This window comes from Choloepus didactylus, chromosome 1, assembly GCF_015220235.1.
Source record: "Choloepus didactylus isolate mChoDid1 chromosome 1, mChoDid1.pri, whole genome shotgun sequence".
NCBI lineage: Eukaryota > Metazoa > Chordata > Mammalia > Pilosa > Megalonychidae > Choloepus > Choloepus didactylus.
Window position 1 is genome coordinate 203,423,442 of NC_051307.1, and position 21,785 is coordinate 203,445,226.

Genomic DNA, 21,785 nt, shown 5'->3' on the forward strand with positions numbered 1-21,785 from the left:
GAAGTCCCAGCTGCTTGCAGGCCTGCTCACGAGTGCCCAGGTTCCCAGGGCCTCTCAGATAAGGTGGACCCTGCTCATGGGCCCCGGTAATGAGAGGACTGTTGCAAGGACAATGGGCTGCCCGTCTCTGAGGGGCTCCTAGCAATGGTTTAAGGCTCTGGATCTAGGATGACAGAGAGGATCCAGATGGTCAGAACTCCAAAGACCCCCTCCACGCCCAGAAAGCAGTTTCCCCAAACCCTGCCTGGGCTGAGCTCTGGGGCTGGAGCCCAGAGAAGGTGCATCTGGAAGTTGGCACCACGTCTGGGCACCTCCGCCCCCAGCTTGATGGGGATAAACGAGCGGCGTCTGGAGCTGGAGTGGTTGACAAGGAGGCTGGAGCAGCCTGATTGACGCAGGGCTGGGGGAGGCGACAAGGCGGGGGTATGGGATGCTGGCAGAATCTGTAAACCCTCCATTGGGGGGATGGGGCGCTACATGTGGGGGCAGGGGGCACACTCTGGAGCCCAGCTCAGCCTCTGCCCACAGCGGGGCAAAGCCAGAGACTAAAACACCTGAATCCTGGGTGGGGGCCTCACCCACCAGTCCTCGCTCTGCTCCCAGCCCAACCCCCTTTCTTGCCTCCCCCTCTACCCTCCCCGCTTCCTTGTGCGCCAGGCAGCATACTCTGATTACCATCTGGGAGTAAGGGGACCCTGTCGGGCTGTGTCTCTGGGTGACCCGGGCAACCAAGCTTCTGAGACTCACCCCGGGGGCCCCCAGTCTCTGTTCCTCCCACCTGGCTACTGGCCCAGCCGTCCCTGCTGAGAAGGTGCCAGGAAAAGAGCCAGGGCCACGGGTCCCTCATTCCTCCGAGACGGAAGGGAATTCTGCGTCTTGGGGGGTGGGAGGATGGAATACCATCTTTCCTCAGCTCCTTTCAGGTCTGGGACATCGGATAACCTCAGGGTCTTTTTGGAGGTCAAGTTCACTGATCCAAGAAGGGAAGGAGTGAGGCAGAGTGGCTGCCACTGTTGCCACCTGGTGGCAGTAAGTGGCAAGGCATGTGCTGCTTCCCAGAAGGAGGTGAGGGGAAGAGGACGCTTCTCAGGACTGGGGGCAGAGGCACCGGGGGTCAGGATATGCCCCCCCAAGCCAGCATCCTGGCCTGGAATCTGGGCCCTCACTCAGCGTGGCTCACATCCACCTTAGGTGCCATCAGATACGTGGCAGGCCCACCAGAGCTTTCTAGAATGCTAGCAAAGCAGATCTGGCATCAGGGGTGGCCTGTTTGACCTCCACTGTATTGAGAGGAGTCCAAGGGCCCTATTGACATCAGGGTCTCATCCAATGGGTCTCAGTGCCAGGGAGGAGGGAGAGCAGAGAGGGGGTGTAGCCCAGCCCAGCCCTGCAGGACCTGTCCTTGCCTCACAAATGAAGCTGATCCTCTTTGCAGGACATGGAATGGGTCTCCCGGTCCCCTGCAGTCATCCACTTGTATTGTAATGCCCACCCCCGGCTCTGGAGCTGCGGTCGGAGGGAGCTTGGTCAGGATCCTGAGGCTTTGGCTGCCTGGCCCCAGCAGAGGGGACTCGGGAAGGAACAGGTTTCCCTTCCTGCCGATCCCTCCATTCCCCACCACTCTGCCAGCACCAAGGTGGTGTCAAGGTCTCAGAAGCCACTGAAGGTTTTGGGCTGTGGTGGCAAAGGTAAAACAGGGAACCAAAAATGACTGTTCCTGGAGTCCAAGGGAAAGAGCAAACGAAGTCCCTCAGTGGGCTTTCCCCTCACCTCTCATCCCCCCTGGGGCATATGCCACCCTCCCCACTCTGTCCTACCCAGGCCAGTCCCCTGGCAGGGTTTGTCCCTCTCCACCCACCAGGCCACAGGACTCTGCTGGGGGGCTGAAAGCAAGGACAAAACCTTCAATCTGCATTCCTGGAATGCAGAGTTTGGCTAGACAGGCAGAGGATCCCCCAGCTCTTGGCCTCTGACAAACACGCTCCGGGTCTGTGCTCTGTGGCTGGGCCTGGGTCGGGCTCTCCCAGGGTTTGGGAAGGCTGTGCCCTGACTGGCTCACCTCTGGGACCCAGGGGACTGGCGCCTATGGGAGGCGGGGGCTCAGGGGAAAGCCCTGGCAGGAACCACTATTGGTCAAAGCCGGGTGGGAAGGAGGCCAGCTGCAGTCAGTAGGAAGCCATGTTTTTAAAATAACCCTGCTGTCAGTAGTGGTGAAACAATATAATAAATATGAGAAGTAAATCTCGTTACCATGTAATGAGCTGCCTTATTAATGTGTTAAACTTGTAAGAAATGCTTAAGTGTTTAATTGGCACCTAATGAGGGTGCCAATTAGGGATCATTATACATTTCTTTAAAAATCCTAATTGGCAGGGGGGCATTTCAATCAACGCCCAAGGCTGGCTCCTCAGGGACTCTGTGCTGGCCGTGCATCTGGTGGCTGTGACTGCAGGTCACACAGTATGTGGCCAGCCCCGCTGGAGCCCCCCTGGGACAGACCTGACCCCAAACCCCACCAAGCACCTGTGGCCCTTGGCCTGTCCTGCAGCCTTGGGAGGCTGGAAGCTCACTGAGGACCGGGACCAGTGTCCAGCACACAGGGCCATAGTGTCCCTCACTCAGCACCCCCAGGAGCCTGGAGGCAGTGTCACCAGGAGGCTGAGTGGAGGTGGAGCTGGGAGAGGGGCTGCCTTAGGGGGAGTGAGTTCCCCGGGGATGGAGATGCACTAAACTGCACTCCAGGGCACCCTCAGGGCCTTGCCAGAGGTGGAACCTGGGTCTCTCAGCCAGATCCCATCCCGGCTGCCTACACCAGCAGTCCCTGTGTGCCAGGCACTGCCTGCGGCCGAGCCAAGTGATGGGCCTCGAAGTGGACTCAGCCCCGTTGCCTATTTCCCGGGGAAAGTAAAGCCAAGCAGGTCTACATTCCAGGCCAGACCAGCAGAAGAGGAGCATCTTGAGCAGCCCAAACATGATTAATTACCAAATTAACTATCAAATTAATCATTCAAGTAATTGCCAGAGAACCAGGAGAAGGGCAAGGAGGGAGGCTGCTGCCCACCAGGGCAAGGCCCAGACGGCAGAGGCAGGAGACAGGCTGCTGTCTGAGCAGAGAGCTCGGGCAGAATGGGAGGCAGCAGTCTGAGGGTCTTGGAGGGCGGGCTTGGGGGTTTCAGAGTTCACCAGAAGCCTTGCAGGCCTGTGAGTGGAGGGCAGAGGGGCCACAGGGCAGTGGCAAGTAAGGCATGGCTGGGAGGCCCAGGCAAAGATGGCAAAGAAAAAGTACCTGTGGGTGTGGTTGTAAGACTTGGAGCAAGAGGGTGGCTGGCCTTGGAGTTATGGGCTGGGTGGAAAGCTTGGTTTCTGGCCTGGTGACTAGGAAGGCAGTGAGCATCCCCAATCTGGACAGGGGATGCGTTGGGCAAGGGGCCCAGCACTTTCCCTTTGACCAGTGGATCCCAAGGCCAATCCTGAGCCCTGTGCCCGTCTGTGGCTCTTGTAATGGGAATAATCCTGGGTGGGGAAGCAGCCAGCAGCCTCTGCCATCAGCGGGTTTTCAAGCACTGTCAGAGTCCGAAAGGCCCCATCCTTCTCAGTGGACTGACAACCACTACAGGGCTTTGTGGTCCACAGCGGCTGCTCAGAGCCAGATCAGAGGCTCTCTGGTCACACCCAAGAGCTTAGGCCCCACTGCAGGCCCTGCCCCTTCCTTCTCGCCTGCCTCAGCTGCCGCCACTCATCCCTCCCAGGATGGGCTGTGCCTCCAGGAGGCCCCAGGTCAGGCCAGGCATGGAGCAGGGGACACTCCCTGCCCCCTCCTGCCATGAGGGAATTGATGAGGACAGACACATTGCTGGCCAGAGGCAACTTTAGAATGTGGGCTGCTCGGGAGGGCTGGGAGCATGAGACCAGAGGCCAGGCTGGGGTGTGTGATCTGGAACCAGGTGGGCCTGCAGCCCCTGTGGACCCCAGGCTCACCAGGGGGCTGAGCCTGTACACAGCTCAGAGGCTGCCACCCCTGCAAAGGCCCTGCACCCCCCTATGCCACTCTGCAAACCTTTAGTGACCTTTTTATTATATTTCCCTAGTGTTTCCTATGAGTCAGAGACAGTTCTGTGCACTTTACACGTATGAACCCTTTTAATCCTACCAAGTAGAAGTGACATGTCCCACTTATAGATGAAACAGAGGCAAGAGGTTCAGGGATTTGCCTGGCATCTCACAGGTGCTGAGCTGGGATTCAGACCAGCTTGCTCATGCTCCGGGGAGTCCAGTTGCCCCGGGGTTCTTGGGCAGCAGTCTCTGGGACACCTGTCACAGGCACCCACGGTGGAAGGCAGAGCTGATTCGCCATTAGTCATCCCTCCCCTTGACAGCTGAAAGGGGTCCTACTCGGAGTCAGGCTGCCTGCCGCACTCTATCACCAATAATCACTTCGTAGGAGCTGCTTGTTTCCTGCTCTCTGCCTTGTTGGAGATGTATGAGGAGGAGGTGGTGCTGCTCCTGCCCTCCCCAGGCATTCAGCAATGGGGGGCTTTGCATGCAGCAAGTGCCCCCATCTTGCTCATTCACTTGTTGGGATACAGGAGACAAGGGAACGTGCCAGGAACCCATCTGGAGCCTGGGACCTGAGCGGGACCTGCCATGAGGAAATGCAGGGATAAGCCAGATCCACTCAGGGCCTGGCTGGGAGTCAGACAGAGCTGGGTTCAAATCCTGTGTGACCTGGGACAACTTGCTTAACCTGAGACTCTGGTTCAAGTGGGACAGCTGATTGATCTCATGGAGTTCAGTGGAAAGAAGTTGGCTTTCATTGTGGGGCTGGGGAGAGAGGGAGCATCAGAGATATTTTTGTCATCTTTCTGAGCAAGTGCCCTGGGTGGGCACTGAGTGGAGCTGGAATGTGAGATAAAGATGGGACAGGAATACACGGGGGAGGTTCCAGAGCAGGCAAAGGTTTGCAGGGACAAAGCCCCAGGAGGGAGTGATAGGCAGGTGCCCTGTACTAGGGCCCTGGCAATTGAGGGGCAGTTTCCCCAGCCTCACTCCCTCCCACCCTCCAGCCCGCAGAGCCTGCCAGCTGACTAATCCTGGGCTCCCTCTCCTCCCCACAGAGGTACAGAGACTGCCTGTGAGGCTGAGGGGGACCCCATCCTTGTGTGTAGCCACCGTCAGTACTCACACCAGTACCTTCTATCCCCCACTGCCCATGAGGGGCTGCTGCATGGAAAGGTGAGGCCATGCGATTCAGTCTCTTTCCTCTGGTGGGAGAGGCTGTCTAGATCCAGGGTGGGGCCTATGGTTGCACCCCCTGATCTCTGGGATCTTGTTCATACTCTGGGCAGAAATGCCTTCCAAAATAAAAGTACAAATAACTGTGTACATTTATTGAGGGCTCTCGCTGCATGCTTTTCATATATTAACTCATTTAGTTCTCATGATGCAAAAACCTCTGTTCCATAAGTAGCCCATGTTGCCTACTATGTGCCAGGCTCCATTCCCCTGGACCAACCTTGGTCCAGAGCTATTTAGGGGTGTGGAGGGAAGGGGAAGCAAACAGCTCCAGCACCCAGTGGCCTACATCTCCAAACTCCTGAAAAAGATCTCAAGGCCAAATCTCACTCACCTCCCCAAGCCCAATAATCTGGGCCTGCACTGCCACCTGGTGCTCATGCTGGGAACTGCTCCAAACACAGGGCCCTTGCCTCCCTTCACCAAGGGAACTTGGTTGCATCCCACCCACTCAGGCAGGGGGTTTGGGGTCACCACTTGGGGGTGGGAACAGGCCTCCAGGGCCTCTGTGAGGGAAGTGGAGACTGGTGTGGCCGCTCAGGGGGTGGGGGGGAGTCATTCAGCAGCACCCAATTTACATAGTGCTCCCGCCCTTGACCTGGATTCTCCCAGATGGGTGTCAACAGATCCACTCCCCCACCAGCAGAGATGTTAAAGACAATGGCACCCAGTAGGGGAGGCAGCACGGGAAACACCTGCAGGGCTGGCCCGGCACGATGTAGGTGCTCCATGTTTGTGAGGATTACCTGGTGGAGTCTCTGTTGTTAGTGTCCCAGCTACAAGAAAAAGCCCGTCATCCCCTCCATCTTGCCACCTGTCCCAGCCTGAAATGTTCCCCATTGCCTCATGTCCAAACCCAACCCAGCCTCCAATGCCCAGTGCAACAGAAGCCTTGCCTTGTCCCCAGTCAGAGATGATAGTCAAGCCCCTGAATCTACTATCCCTGCACCTGCACAGGGTCACCTCCTGGTGAGGGGTGTCATTGCTGTCACTGATGTCACTGTCCCAGCTCTCATTCCCACTGGGACTCCTCCAAGGCAAGCTCCATCTGGGTGCCCCTCAGCTCCAGAGCTGGGAGTTGGGTTGGGAGCATCTGAACAGAATGAATAAATGGTGAGAGGACACTTCCACCCTCAGGAAATGTTCTTTCCTTGTTTGGGAATATTGGGGTATGAGCTTTGGGGTTAACCCACCTGGGATCAAATCTAAGCTGGGCTATGTAATAAGTAACCTTATAGCTCAGTGCCTCGGTTTCCCCATCTGTAATATAGGGTCACTTGGAGAACCCACTCTCAGGGGTTGCTGGGGGATTAAACAGGCATTTACTAGCTCTGAGTCCATCTGCAAGTGCCCCAAGCAGCTTACACATGCAGACTCTGGGTCTGACCCATCCTCATGGATTGGTGGGGAGAATCCTGCCTTCCTTCTTCACCCAGGGCTTCATAGTGTCACTTTAATGACCTATTATTGAGCTGCTGATAAATCCCTTAGTCTCTCATAATCTGATGTTCTCAGGCTCTTCCAGGTAAGAAGTCTCCTGTTAAGCTCCAGCTAGTGCAGGGCTTGGCCCACACCCTCAATTCTTGGCCCTCTGAGGACCCCAGCCCACTGACGTGGGGGTGAGGTGGGATAGGGGTTCAATGTCAGCCTGTGGGGCCCCAACCAAGAGGGGCCTGAGTGGCAGGGCTGGGACAAAGAGGAAACTAATGCAGAATTTAAGGAGGCACTCACTTTCAGGTTGGTGCAAGTGCAGTGTCAGCACCTGCGAGTGAGTGCCTCCTTAAATTTTGAGCTGTAGGCCCCTCACACATCTCACTCTTGTCAAGACCCTGCCAGTTGAGGCCCGTGTCAGGGCCTGCGACTTGGGTCCTGATCTCCATGCCACATGGGTGAGAGGGACTGAATGCAGGGGAGACATCTGAGTACAGGGCCAGAAGAGAAACCAGGGGCCACCCAGCAGATGTGCTGGCTGAGGGTGCTAGGTGGGAAGGCTGCCCGCAATGCCTGAAGTCACCGGCAGGTGGCAGCATGGGCTGGCACTGGGGCTGGAAGGCAGATTTGAGAGTGGAATAAGCAGTGCCTGCTGGGTGTCCTATCCTGCCCCAGCATCCTCCCGCCTCTGAGGCGTGTCTGAGGCTCCTTTCTGGAATGGGGTAGAAGAATGCCAAGCCCCTGGATTTGTGTCTGATGACCCCATTCGTTGGGAGCTGGGTCTTCCCCTCTGTAAGATGCGGTGACTACTGAAAGATGGGGTGACTGCAACAATCCACATGAAGAGCCACTGGGAGTAAAGTGAGAGCTTGCCAGGATGGCACCCACCAAGGGTAACTGTTACTAGGGCCAGATCATGGCCCTTGAGGTAGCCCAAGGCCCCTTTTCACAGCTCGAAAGGGTTGAGCAGGGCTGGGCTGTTTCTACTTCCATTTCAGAGAGGAGGAAACTGAGGCTGAGATGAGAGAAGCCTGGTGAGTTGGTGTTCAGAGCCCAGGCCGGGGCTCTCAACAAGGGGGTCCTCAGCCCCCAGCAGAATTGAGGCCTCTGACTCCCTCACTGCCAGCCTCAGTGGGACACCCGGGGGATGGGAAAGACTCTGGCCTGGCCCACCCGACATGAGCTGATTCACTGTGCCAGGCACATGACACATGACATGCATTGTCATTATTCAAGCCCCTTTCTCTCTTGCTGCACCCCTAGGAAGTGGGGCTCACCTCACCCATCCTCTCTGACCATCCATGTCCTCATCTGTAGATGGGGCTGGGGGAGCTCACGGGGGGTCTGACCTGCTGGGGCCCTCCATCAGCCCAGGCCCAGTGGCCTCTTCCCTCCCTGAGGCAGTGTCGTCTTAAGCACCCTTGGGGGGCTGGACTTTATGCTGATGGGTCCTCAGGCTTGGGGGTGTTGCTCCCCTGGGCCACCAATTGAACCTGGAGAAGGGAAGCTGGAGCTGCTGCAATGAGAGGATCAGTCAGGAGTGTGCCTGAATGCCACTGCAGCTGCAGAGAGACAGCACAACTCCAATGGGCTTCTTGGGAAAAGCCATAGGGAGGGAGTGTTTTTCACTGGATTCTGTTGTTCTGCTGCCAGACCCCCCGATCCACATCGGCCATGGCCACTTCTACAGTGTGGGCAGCAGAGGCTGCCTCATCCTGGCCTGAAATCCAGGCCCTAGTGAGATGGGCAGAACTTAAACACAGCTGGTGGCTGCCCCTCTGCCTCCTCCAGGAAGTCCTCCCTAACTGGAACTCTTAGAGTCCGAGAGCAACTGCAGCCAGCTGCCTCGCCTCTCGCTGTCCCCGGCAGACCTGGCCTTGGAAGCCCCCCTCACCTCCAAGCACACTTTTGGGCACACAGAAAGTGCTTCATTACCTCCGTGGGCTCCTGCATGCATGGGGCCTGCAAGGATGTCAGACACCAGGGATCCACCCCACCCCACTCCATTATACTACAAATATTTGGGCTGCAGGGCACTTGTGGGAAACCTCTTAGCTAGACTGATGGGGAAGAGGAACACAAAGGCAGGCTAAGCCTGAAAGCAGGGCAACTGTGGAAGAGGCTTTTTCCAGGACCTCAGTCCCTGGGGACTGACCCAGGATTCCATCTGGGGTGGGCAGAGGGATGTGAGAGGGCTGTCTGGGGTGAGCAGGGGTCAGGCCTGGATCCCTGGCACCATTTTCACTCTCACAAGAGTTCTCTCCCATGGGAAGAAAGGCCCAAGTGGGTCCCTGGGGAGGAGCCAGGGCTGGTGGAGGTGGTGGTACTGGACCCACAAGCCCTCCAGGCCACCTCTGCCTGGCCCAGCTTCTGGCAGGGAGACCTGGGGCCTGGGGCCCAGGGCCAGGCAGAGGTGTGGGGGGGCATCTGCAAACCCTTACCCAGAGACACAGAGCCTGGGCCCCTGCTCTCCTTGTCTGGGTGTTCAGAAAGCAAAAGAGAGTCCGGGGCTTCCCTTTGAGCCCCTGCCACCCACTGGTCTCATGCTCGGCCTCCATGCCCCTTCTCTCCCCTTGGGGATGCTAGCTCCTGTCACCTTCGGGCCACTGTAGGGATCTCTGGGGCCCCACCATGGGTCCCCAGAACGCATCTCTCAGAAGTTCCACTTGTCCCCTTGGGAGGAACCTAGGGACACTGAGAAGCCTCCCGGTGTCAGCAGCTGCATCACAGACTCCCTCTCACTCCTCCAATGAGCCTGCACACCCGGAAACCTCATATACTCTGGGGGTACACTAGGGAGGACCCTGTGCAAGTCTTACTTTGCTTCCAGGTTAAATGGGGGCATTAGGTCACCTGGAATTTCACCCTGAATGTGAGAATCTGTCCTGGGCTGTGGTCCACTGGCGAGAGCTGAGCTGGCTCCTCCAGGAAGGTCTTGGTCTCTCTGAGGTGGGGGCTCCTGGCCTCAGAGTAAAGGCTTCCTCTCCCTTCCTCCCCTGTCTGCAGGGGGCAGCTCAGGGTAACATCTCTGAGTGGGAATTCTGGCCCCTGGGGGCCTCCCTCCCTCCATGGACCCCCACAGTCCACATGGGCATCCCAGGCCACGACACTTGTAGATCCAAGCAGGAACCCAGAGGGTCACCTTTCCAGCCAAACCCTGAGAGGAGGGGACCCTCCAAAGCTGAGGGGAGATCTGAGAAGCAGGACATCCTCTTCACCTCCCCCCTCTGCCCCGGGCAGAAGGCCCCTTTGACACAGACCACTTTCCTCGGGCCAGGGGCAGCGAAAAGGAAGGCCACTGCAGTCCCAGTGCCACCTGCCTCCCTGCCCCCAACCCCCTCCTGGGCTGAAGACTAGACCTGGGGTTTTCTCTGGGATGGAGACCACCTCACTTCTTGTTTTTCCCTTGTATGCTTACTGCCCTTTCCCCAGCTCCCTCGGGTGTGCACGAGGGGGTGTCCCGGCACGTCTGGGGGACAAAGACACCTGCCCTGATCCTCCATTTGCAGGACCAAAGCACACATGCTGAGGGGTGGGGTGCAGGAGCCACAGCCAAGGAGCTCTGGGGTGGGGATAAGAGGGGGGTGCCAAGGACAGAGCCAGGCCCAGGTGGAAGGGCACCCTAATCTCACCCCACTTCCCCTCTGCCCCCACAAGCAGCCCCCACGCTCTCCCCTGCCCCTCCTCCCCCTCCTGCACCTGATGCTCATACATTTCTTTTTCATTTCTCAGCATCTCTGGCCTTTCAAGAGCATCTTCTGGGTGACCTCTAGATGCCCCTGTCTGCAGATGCTCTCCTATCCTGAGCCCCTGGAGGCCAGGGTGGCTGGGGGTGCCAGATCAGCAGCTCCAGGCGTTCCCCCACATGCCCTCAGCCTGGGCCCTCCACACCAAAGTCAGGGGAGCGTTTGCCCCCAGCCTCTGAACACTGCCCCCCAGGCACACCCTGCCCCTGTCCCTGCCTACCTTTTCATACAGATATAAAGATAAAGACATATAATGCATGTGCTGTGTATGTATACACACATACACACACACACTTTTCTTCCTATTTCCTCCCATCTAGGATGGAAATGCCCCTGGGCAGGGATGGGCTTGGTTCACTGATGGGACACGCAGTAGGAACTGCCAGGCCTGGCCACAGTCATTACTCAGTGTTTCTGGAAGGAATCTCTAGCAAAGTCAGACTGCTCTGCTGGCGTTTCTGGGGTCACCTCCATGAGAACTTTCCTTTACATTCTGACGGCATCCCCAGTGTCTGCCTTCATACGGCCAGGTAGCGGGATTGTTTTAGTCTCTTTGGCTCGAAGGTGACACTTGACTGTATTAAAGAAGATGACGACCCCTCTGAAGGCCCATCCGCATCCACCCTGTTCACCCACTGCAAACTGCTGCAGCTTCTGGCCCACAGCCCTGGTTGCCAGTCACGAGGAAGGGTTTTGTTTATTGATTTGGGGGGGGGGGAGGCATTTCCCAAAGGGCCCCATTTAAGGGTCAATTTGAGGAGCAGTAGCAGCAAGCCACTCCATCTCACAGCATCTGACTGACTCGGGTCAGCCCACCAGGTCCCAAGCCACAAGGAGGACACACCACCCAGAACCTTTCACCCCAATATTTATTGATCCCACACTTGATGGAAGACCTGGGTACTTTTGGGGAATTTGTTTTTCCTTCAGGACTGGCAAAGAGAACTAGAAAACAGAAGAAGGTGGGTAGAAGGGAAGAGAGAGTGGCTGTGAGGGGACAAGAGATGAGGAAGCTGCCCCCGTCACTGTAGAGAGACCTGCCTATGTGCATCACCCAGCCCAGCTGGCCAGGGGGAGGCTGGGAGAGGGGCATGGGGCAGGCAGTGGGCAAGGATGGGAACAGAGGTCCTTCTTGGAGCTGTTTTTTCAGGGTCCTCCAGATGCTGGGTCTTCTGCAAACCCATGTTCCTGGGCTACCCTACACACTGGTATCCTTCCTCCAGTCTGCTGAGGAAAGGAGACCCCTCCCCAGGACAAGGGCCATTGTTGACAGGCTCACCTGTCTGACCCCAGTGTGGGTAGCCCACGGTGTGCTCGGCCTTCAGCCTCACCAAAGTCGTATCCTGCAGCCCATCTCCAGCCCAGCCCTCCACTGTGGAACTGGGAGGCCCACCCTCTCCTTGTGTCCATGATGCTAGCCCAAAGGCTCAGCTCTCTGGAGAGGGTCCTGGTTTATGGGACTTTCAGTGCTAAAACTGGGTCAGTCCTGGGCAAACTGGGATGATTGGTCACCTGGTGTCATTCTCCCCTAAACCCCGCAGGTGGGTTCCATATACATAGCCCTAATGCCACCTCCTCCCCTCGTCTCCTGATACTTGTGCTCTGGGAAAGGGCACTTTATTTTGTTCCCTTTTGTTTCAGACCCAGCTCCTGTGAGTCCTGGGGTACTACACTGCCCCCTGGTCCTTGGGGCTCAAGGCCCCTCTCTCGCTTGTCCCACAAGGTCCTGTCCACTTGGCCTCTCTACCCAAGGGGGGGGGGCAGACAATGTGAGCCCATTCCACAGAGACAATGAGGCCCCAGAGCAGCCTTGAACCCAGGGCCAGAGGCATTTCCCTGGATAGATCAAGGAAAACCAACTGTACTGCCATCAACCACCCGGGCTCCCCACAGCCCCTCACCCACCCTGTCCCCTCCTGGGGTTTCACACTAGGAGTATCATAGGCTCACACTCTCTTCATGTAAACATCTAAATTACATCTTTAATGCTCTCACACAGAGATGCTGTGAGTTAAATTACAGCTTCTGTGCATCCTAAATTACCCACAGCCCTCCAGTCGGCTTAAGTGCAAATGTATTTATAGCATCTTGAAGAGGGAGTAAATCCAGAACCTTCCCCACGCGGGCCTCCTAAGCCCTCATCTCCTGACATGTGGCATCTGCCCGACAGAAGCTCCACACATGCCACCCCCGCATCTCCTTCAACCAGTAAGGACAGTGAGCTGGGCCCGGGATGTGCTTCTGCACACGCTCAAGTGCACACGCCTGCCCAGAGCACAGCAAAGGCCCAGCTCCCGGGCTCCGGCTCTGCTGAGTGACCTGGCTGGAGGCCCCTGGCATCAGCCCTGACCCTCCAGGGCTAAGGGGAAGGGCAAGAGCAGAGACTCCCTTTCCCACCCGATTAACCCCTTCCCTTCAACGGGGTGGAGGTGGGGAAGTCCAAAAACAGGTTAGGTTTCTTGGGTCTGTTTCCCAAGGGGCTTAGCCCCACCCCTTTCCTACAGGCAGTCCCCCACCCAACCCACAGGCTCTCCCCCTCCCCAGGGGACCCACATAGCCTAAGACAGGCAGCTGCTTCCAGAAGCGGCTTAGTCCGGCTTTTAGAACCCCATGAAGAGGCGCAGTGGGGCCCTTGCCTTTGTTTCCCTCCTCCCTGCGGTCCCTCAACATTGAAGGCAGCAGAGAAGGCAGCCCATCCCCCTGCCCCCCGTGGGGGTGGGAGGTGGAGGCTGACCTGGAGGGGCTCCACAGTGGCCCGGGAGCTGGAACAGGCACCCATCTGCACATGGGCACACTCATGCACACCCAAAGCCTTTCGGCAGGTCTGGGGGCTACAACCCTTCACACCCTTCCCCCACTTCCTTTCTCCCTCAGCTCCCACTCTAGTTTGGGCTCAGAAGACAGCTGGCTGCCAGGAAGGAGTGACTGGGAGACTTCGTGAATCTCTTGTAATGTGGACGGATCCTGGGTACTAGCAGCTCTCTTCCTGGCATCTTTGCCCACTGGGCAATTTCAACTCCATTCCTCAGGCTCTCAGGGTCAATAATAGTGACCCCTGTCACCTGGCCCTATGACCTGGGAGATGACCTCTCTCCACCCACAAGAAAGCTCCCGAGTCCAAACCCCCACCCATTCCCTTTCCCCTCCCTCTCCTACCCCATGTCTCTGTCCATTTCCTCCAGATTCCAGGAAGCAGACCCTGAGGTGAAGGGTCCCGAGAGGAGACAAGAAAGCCAGCAGTGGCTCTTGACCTTCCGGCATGGGAGCCGCCCCCCATGCCAGGGCCCTCCAGCTTGGGGAGGTCGGCGGTCAGACACCCAACATGGCCAGGGGCCTCTCTTAGAGCCTGGAAAGTCAGCAGGTGGATCCTCAGAACAGCTGGGGCCTTGCCCAGCCCTTTCCTCTTTGGCAGGGCAGGTCCCAAGAGTAGGTCTTGATGTTCAGGGAGTGGGCAGCAATCTGGGCACTGCAGAGGGTGTCTCCATCAGAGCTCGAGGCCTGTCCCTGGACCGCTCACGTGTGGATGGCGTTGGCCACGTCAGTGAACACCAGCCGGCTGGGCCTCTGCAGCAGGCCCTGGGAGGGGAGGCTGGTCTGCAGGGAGATGAGCAGGAGCATCAGGGACCTTGACCAAGGCCGGGCCTGCTCTGGCTCAGTCACCTCCACCCTTACTTCCTGGGACCTGTGTGTGCTTGCATTGAGCTGTGCCTTCTGCCTGGGGGGGTCCTCCCTGCAAACTTGGCCTTGAAATAGGACCTGGCTCAGATGACTCCTCTCTCAACATAGCCATCCCCAACTTGCCCTGCCCCCTTGGCAGCACTTACCCTGTGGGCCCAGGGGTTGAATTAATTATGCATGTACCTCCTTCCCCCAGCAGACTCCAGTACAGGGGCTGGCTCAAGGGAAGTGCACAGAAAACAACAGTCAAATGGTCAGTAGCCCCATGGGCTGGGTTGACCAAGGTTCTCAGTCTGATTTCCCGAATATCCTGAGGGAGTGACGCAGATCTGGTGGCAAAACCAGGGAGGCTCTGGACTCCCAGCTTGGGGCCAGACCCCTCCAGCAACCCAAGGAGTCAGGGCAAGGGCTGTGAAAAGATTGTATGGGTCTGGGGGAGGCCAGGTCTCATGGTGTTCTGGCCCTTGGGAATTTCAGTGACTGGGGGCAAGTGATCAAGCAGCCCAGTGGTTCTGGCAAGGCGACCTGCAGGCACCCTTCCCTTCTGTCATAGGAGGCAAGTCGACTGGGGTCTCCACCTGCCAGGGTCTATCAGTGCCTGGAACCCTACTCTGAGGTGCCATTTTCCAAGAGTCTGACCCCAATCACAACCCACTCAGGACCATGGACCCTCAGTGAGCAGCTGTACCTGGGGTCCCAGGCCCCAACAAGCTCTTCCAAGCTCCTCTCCCCCTTTCCCAGCCAGTACATGGGGCAAGAATTAGGATTTTCATTTGCAGATGAGAAAACTGAGTCTCAGCAAGGCCAACGGGGCTTCCAAGATTACCAGGGTATCAGGGACAGAGCCAGGCTGGCCTGGCCTTGCGTGGTGGGTCTGTGGGTAGCCATGGGACAATTTTACCAGTTTCGAAACAAACCTGACAAAGCCCATATACCAAATAAATGCCACCTGACCACATGGCAGGTGCCCAAACGCTGTGTGAGGATGGAGGGAGGATGGGGGTGGAGGGTGCATGAATGGACTGCAGGCTGGGCAGGGGAGCCTGAGCAGTGCCCACCTTGCCCTGCATGGCCTGCCCGGAGGCAGCTGCCTGCATGGAGGCGGCGTCCCGCCCGTGCTCCAGTAGCTCCTGCTCCAGCTCGTCCTGTTCCTCCGTGGGGTCAAAGTTGTACATGGGCATGAGCTGGTGGCGCAGCTTCTCCAGTCTGGGGGTGGGGGCAGAGGCTGCTGGGGGCAGGGTGGGCCCTTCCCCTCCCACCAGCCCTCCAGGCCCCGCCCACCGCCAGCTGAGCCATAGCCTCTAACCATGTTTAGAGTCCTAAGGTTTCACCCAGGATTAAACGAAACATGTTTTTGCACCTATGGGACCAGCTCCACCCTTCAGATGGCTGGCAAGAGGGAGAAGTTGCTCATTCCTGGGACCAGGTGGGGCCACGGGCCATGGGGCTGTCATCCATGGGTTCCACAGGGACTGCCTAGACCAGATCTTGGCGGAATCCACAGCCTCTGGGGGCTGGGGGAGGGTGAGTAGCAGGCAGGGCAGGGGTGGCTGGGCAGTTGGGTAGGGGTAATCCCCACCTTCTCCACACCCTCCCCACCTACGCCCAATCATAGGGTCATACCTGGTTACCCAGAATCCTCATACCTGCATGCCCCGTGGGGTCCTCATGGTGAGAGGGGTGGCCCTCAGAACTCCCTGAGGGAACATGGTCCCCCCTGGCTATGAGGGGGCAGAAGAGACCCCAATACCCTGACAGTGGAGAGGGGCCCTGGGGGTGGGGGACTCTTTCTCCTTTCCCACCCATGTCCCCTGGAGTCCAGCCCAGCACTGTCTATGGGCCGGGGTTTCCGGTGGAAGCTGGGAATTACCTCTTCTTCTTCCTGATATACAAAACCTGCAAGAGAAGGAGCAGCATCAAATGGCCAAGAAAGGAGGCCCCCATTAACCCAGCAGTCCCTCAGGATAGGAGACATGGAGAGACTTCTGGGCCCCCAGGTCCTTGGGGCCCCCATCCCAGGGGCATCTATGTCCCACATTCATGCCATTCTTGTGTGTTTATTAGATGCTGATGATACCCAGTCCAAGAATGGGAACTCAGAAGACTATGCAGGCAGTCCCAGCCCAGGGATTGGTGGGCCTCACCTCTGCTGATGCCTACAGTGGCCCCAGCCACTTGGCACCTGCCTGGAACTCCTCAGGCTGAGGGGGAAAAGAAGACTTCAACAGTTCCCCTCAACTCTCCAAGGCCCAAATCCATGTACAGGCAAAAGGAACAGGGTACAGGGGGTGGCCAGACTCCACAGGGCAGTGGCTCTAGGCGGGACCCTGGGCTGATCCCAGGGGTTTGTATGGCAGGCTCGTGCCCCTCAGTGGACAGCACAGGCTGACTCCCCAGAACCCTGGCTCTGGAGGAACCTAAGAGGGTCCCCAGGTCTTATCCCCATTATATAGACTTGAAGATAAAGGCCTAGGCAGGCTGAGAAAATGACCAAGGCCTCCAAGCTGGAGCAGGAAATCCTGTATGAAGCCTTGAGGGAAAGGAGGGATGGGGAGAAACTGGTGTGACTGCCCAGGACAGGGATTCTGGGGACCTCTGCACCACCCAGCAACTCCCCATGCGGGTGGTTTCCGATCACCAGGAGCATGCCTGCTGCTTCGTGGGGGAAAGCCACGTCTCTAGGTTCTGTCCTCAAACCTCTGTGGTTCCCACATCTTCTGTAGTCCATCAACAGCTTCAACCCGGTTTGGTCTCCAGCCCAGAATTCTTCCTGCTGCCCACTCCTGGGGAACCCCAAAGTCCTGGGAAGAAGCCAGGGTACCCCTCACTCCCCCAACCCCTCTAGGGGGTCACAAATAGGAACCTGCTCTTCTGTGGATGAAATGCAGCAGGAGCTCGAATGTCTCCAGGCCCAGCCCCTGCCCACCCTGAGCAAGTGGCTCCAGCCCCAGTGCCCTATACTCCCTCCCCTTTCAGCCCAGCTACAGCACACTCTGCCCCTTCCATGGCCTTGATACAGAGGGGTCTCCAGGGGAAACCAGAACCTTTATCCAATCTCCATGCCTTTGCCTGTACTTCTCTCCCTACTCCAACTGCTGACACACCCACATCTGCCTTTCCAAATTTTCACCATCACTCACTGTCCAGCTTCAGCCCCACCTCTTCCAGGAAGCCCTCCCCTACTGTTCCTGCCCACACCAAGCACTTTTTCCTCCTGTGTGAGGCTTATAGCCTGGTACTAGCTTGTTCCTCCTTGTCTCCAGCATGGCCTGGCTCAGGGCTGGCATGAGGAGAGAGGAAGCAGCACTTAGAGAGCATCTCTGGACCTGTCCCATGGGGCCCAGAAGCTGTTTCCTGCCCTCTACTGCCTTTGCTCCATACCGCTCTACCTCTCTGCTTTATGGGCCACCTATAAAGCCCTCTGAATATACCTCCAGAACAAAGGGTAAGATAGTCTTCCCGAGTCCTGGGGAGGAAATCTTTCACTGAGATTTACAAAGGGCATATTCTAGGCCCTTCTTTGCCACTGGTCAGTCTGTTTAATCACCACACAGGAGCCAAGGGGAACACTGGCACCCTGCCTCGTCCCTGCAGACCTCTGAGGTCCTGTCCTCATTCGCCATGTGCTGCATCTTGGCCCTGCTTGCCGGCAGGCAGTTGCTCTCTGGCAGCAATCCAGAGCCTGCGGGGCCCATATGGCAACCCTGGTTTAACTGCAGCTCCAGCCAGGCCACGGAGGGACCATTCACTGCCCTATTTGTCGCAGCAACATTCCCCCGAGTCTGGGTCCAGCAATCGGAACCTGGGAGGAAGTGGGCAGACTACTACTATTGCAAGGCCCTCTGGGGGACCTCAGGTGTACCCCCACCCTCCCTGGCCTCAGCCTGGACAATCTCTAGTGGCCTCCTGGTGACATTTCAAATGTCCATGTGTCTTCTCAGGTCTAGAGGCATCATAGCCATGATGGGGGACCCTGCAGCCCACCCCTCAGCTCACCTCTATCCTGTTGACTCCCTCTACCTCTACTCATGACACTGAGGCCAGGCTTCACCTTGAGGTCTCAGCTCTAATGTCACTTTCTCTGCTGCTGCTCACCACCCTGCCTAGAAGAGGTCTGTCCCCCCATCATTTCGCAGGCTCCCCTTGGAGCTCTTGGTTTGTATCTGCCTCCCACTCCCCATAAGATCCATAGGACAGGACCTTGTCTCCTTAGCCCTAGGTCCCAAGGGCCTGGTCCGGGGCAGGTACTCAGTAAATCATTGTCAAGGGAATGAATCAATGAACACTGTTCAGCAGGCTGCCATCTGGAACATCCCAGCCAGACTCCACAGCCCACGATCCATCCCAACCACCTTCTGGCCTCTACTATTGCACCTCCCACACTCACTATCCTCTCTATCTGCTAGCTGCTCACAGAACCTCCTGCTTGCCTCTAAACTTTTGTCCACCAAGACCCCCCACCTGGAATGCCCTCCTCCCAACTTCTATGTCATTGGGCCTGGCTCACAGCTCAGCTCAAAATGCCATGTATTCCTTGGAACTTTCTTTGGTTCTTCCAGTTGGAGGCAGCCTCTTTGGTCTCTGGGCCTCAATGAACAAATCCCTGGAACAGGGGAGGGACGGCCTTCTGATTAGGGTCTCTGTAAATCCAAATACTGACCACATTTTCACCAACTGGGGGCCACCTGGGCCAGCCCTAGCCTGCCCTGGCTCTCACCATGGCCACAGCCAGACCAATCACCGTGATGATCCCGAAGGACAGAAGCATTGTGCCCACGCCGGCTGTGCCACCAGCCACATCAGGGATTCTGGTGCTGTTAAAGCTGGTGACTTCTGGGCCGAGGGTGGTAGTTTCGGGGGCTGGCCCTTCTGTGGCAGGCTCCAGGTCAGGCTCAGAAGTGGGCGGATGGCTGCTGAACCAGCCTCTAGCGGATGGGATCCTGGAGTCCATGCTGATGCCAAAAGGGCACTAGGCAAGAGGCTGCCTGTGGTCAGTCAGCCTGCCCACTCACTTCTGACATGAGGAGTGCCCCAGCCTGTGGCCACCTGCACGGCCACCTCCTTGGATAAAGGGAGCTCCCTGCCTCCCTGGGTGCTGGAAAGGAAAGAATAAAAAATGAGAGCCTGAGTATGGAGGCTTGGCAGTGAGATGAAGTCACTTAAGTTTCTGAAGGTGTTGGGGAAATGAAGGTTTGAGGGCAAGGGAAAGTTCAGGGGATGTCAGGACATGTGCTTTATGTATCTGCAATTCCCATGTGGATTCAGGAACACAAAAACAAAGTCCTGCCCACCTCTGTTTGTCAGTAAAGTGATCATAGTGATCATACCTGGAAGACATGAAAGGAAGTAGGGAAGGTTGAAAAAAAAAGATCCTCCCCACCCCTTCTTCCCCCCACCACATGTGGAAAAAAAACCAAACAAACCATAGTTGTTTCCTTTCCTGGAGGGAAACACTTGCTCAAGAATCAGACAGGCCTGGCTTTAAATCCCAGCTCAGCTGCTTAGCTGGGTAACCCTAGGTATTCTCTGCATCTCAGTTTTCCTGAATCTGAAGTGGGGATATTAAGAAACTCAAAAGGGTCATAGGGGCACTAAAATATCAGAATGAACAAGTCCCTGGAAGAGATGTAGCTCAGCCCAACCGCCAGACACAGTAAGTGCCTGATAAATTTTGGATCTTCTTCCCCTGGCCAACCCAGTCAGAAAAGGCCATGCCACAGAGGCCCCAGCCCACTGTATGGCCAGGCTGTGCTTGGTGTGGAGGTGGGGGCAGGTATAGAGATGCCTGGTGGTGGCTGCTCTGGTGAGCAAAAAGACAAAGACAGGAAGGAGAGAGAGGCTAAGTTGGGTCCGTTGGCAGGTCTTCTCTCTAAGTTTTGAAGTCACTGGATCCCCCATAGGCTGGGGGCCGCCAGGGACAGGCAGAAAAGCGATAGGAGCATATCTTTAAGAGGCAGAGATGGAGCTCTTACTTTGAGGTGCTGCCTCTCCCCTTCCCTTCTGCCCTGGGGACAGAGAGTGAAAGATGTGCCCAGACTAGGGTGTGGCTTAGGCCTTCCCAAGCCAAAGGACCCTGGATGAGGCAGATGGGAAGGCATTCCAGACAAGTTGCGGATGGGCAGGCCTAGAGGGAGGGGATGGTGCACAGCTCCTGGCTGCACACATATCCCCCTGTGTATGTGGGGTGCCTCCCTGTGCAGGTGCACGGGTGTGAATGGATGCATGCATACATCCATGCAGGCCCTTAAGAAGGGGCAAGGCTGGCAGAGGGACACACAGACACGCAGTGGAGGGGAGGTTCCTCTCTGCCCTCTCCCTCCTGTTAGGCTGTGTGCTTCAGGAATCCAGGGCTCTCTTCTTGGCTCTGCCACTGACCCCAGGGGTGACCTTGGGCTGGACCCTTAACTCTTGCTCTGGGGTTCCTTCGTCCAAAGAAGAGAAAGGGCCCTGCTCATACTTCCCGGGCCTGCCTCAGGTCCAAAGGATAAGGGAGGGAAACCTCAGTTAAAGGTATCAACCGTTCTCCATCAGGCCCCCAGACCTCCCTTCTCCAGTCCCCATCCCAGCCTCCGCGACTCTGTGATTCTTCCATGCTGGCACCGAAGCGGCAACCTCAGCACTTACTTTATCCTCTCCGGGGCTCCGAGAGGCTGGAGGTGGTGGCCGCTGACAGGGAGGCCGGGGCGGGGAGAACCCCCAGGACTCGGGTGGGGGACTGCAGGTCTGTCCTCCCTGCACGCTCAGTGCCGTGGGCCTGGCCGGCCACAGTGTACGGCCAGTATCCGCGAGTGCCCGCTGGGCAGGGTACGGCCGGGACCCACCGCGGGGGTAGGGCTGGGGCCGGCAGCCTGCGGAGCACCCAGAAGCTCCAACGCCCCGCCTCCCTGCCGGCTCCGCGCCCCCGGCCCCCGATTGGCTGCCAGGCCTAGAGTCCACGCGTCATTGGCCAGCTCGCCTGTCGGATCTGGCTCCGCCCTAGCAGGAGCAGGGAGCTGCATCGCAGACCTCGGAGACCACCACTCAACCCCCGGCTGGCGCCGAAGCCTGGCGGGGGACGGTAGGTGGTCACGCCCTTCCCGAATCAGAACTCGGGTCCCCGGCCAGCCTGGGCTCTACTGCCGTCGGAAAGACTCGAGCTCTCAACGTAGGCGCACGGGAGACGCTCGTGGAGAACACTGGCCTGGGAGTCCTTGGACCTGCATTAAACTCTGCCTCGACCTCCTTCTGGCTTTGTGACCTTGGGCAAGCTGCTTTCCCTCTCTGGGCCTCGGCTTCCAGCTCAGATGGGGGCTCAGGTTGCGAGGGCTCTTGGTAAACTAGCGCCCAACCCGGGCTAGAAATGAGGAATCTTGTCCAGAGAAGAAGTTGGAAGTGGGGTAGTATTATCGTTGGGCACTCGATAATGCCCTATGCCCCCATGCCCCTCACAATAGCCTCCACCCAGGGTAGGAGCCCTTCAAACACCCTCTTTATCCGCCGATTTTCAAAAAAGTTTATGGGGATCGCCCGCGTAGCTTGTTAGACATGCACATCCCCGCGGTTCCCCTAGTCTGGTTTGGAGCCGGGAGAGTTGAATGTTTAATAAAAGTCCGTCTCCTCAGTAGATTCGGGGGAGTCCCACACCTTGAGTGGCACTGA

At 57.5% G+C, this 21,785-nt stretch overlaps 1 protein-coding gene across 3 annotated transcripts; it reads right to left on the reverse strand.

The window, feature by feature from the left end:
* Positions 1-13,637: 13,637 nt before the first annotated feature.
* On the reverse strand, positions 13,638-21,766 carry C1H3orf18 (chromosome 1 C3orf18 homolog). Of its 3 annotated transcripts, XM_037797129.1 has the most exons (5): positions 20,772-21,766; positions 18,865-19,242; positions 16,018-16,043; positions 15,206-15,353; positions 13,638-14,063 (listed from the first exon to the last, which is right to left on the reverse strand). In XM_037797129.1, the coding sequence occupies exons 2-5, from the start codon at positions 19,096-19,098 to the stop codon at positions 13,983-13,985; spliced, it is 489 nt and encodes a 162-aa protein (XP_037653057.1). In that variant the 5' UTR covers positions 19,099-19,242; positions 20,772-21,766; the 3' UTR covers positions 13,638-13,982. The 3 variants fall into 3 exon arrangements, with proteins under 3 accessions (XP_037653057.1, XP_037653065.1, XP_037653049.1); XM_037797137.1 differs by lacking the exon at positions 15,206-15,353; XM_037797121.1 differs by lacking the exons at positions 16,018-16,043; positions 18,865-19,242; positions 20,772-21,766 and adding an exon at positions 15,508-15,969.
* Between the last annotated feature and the right edge of the window lie 19 nt (positions 21,767-21,785).

Bases quoted from the DNA above. Each gene is read 5' to 3' on its own strand.
- C1H3orf18 (XM_037797121.1), bottom strand. From the start codon at position 15,760: ATGATTGGGCGTAGGTGGGGAGGGTGTGGAGAAGGTGGGGATTACCCC. The intron at 15,354-15,507 runs GTGCAAAAACAT...CCCCACCCCCAG, and splicing joins GGGTGGAGCTGGTCCCATAG to ACTGGAGAAGCTGCGCCACC. The intron at 14,064-15,205 runs GTGGGCACTGCT...ATCTCCCTGCAG, and splicing joins GGCAGGCCATGCAGGGCAAG to ACCAGCCTCCCCTCCCAGGG.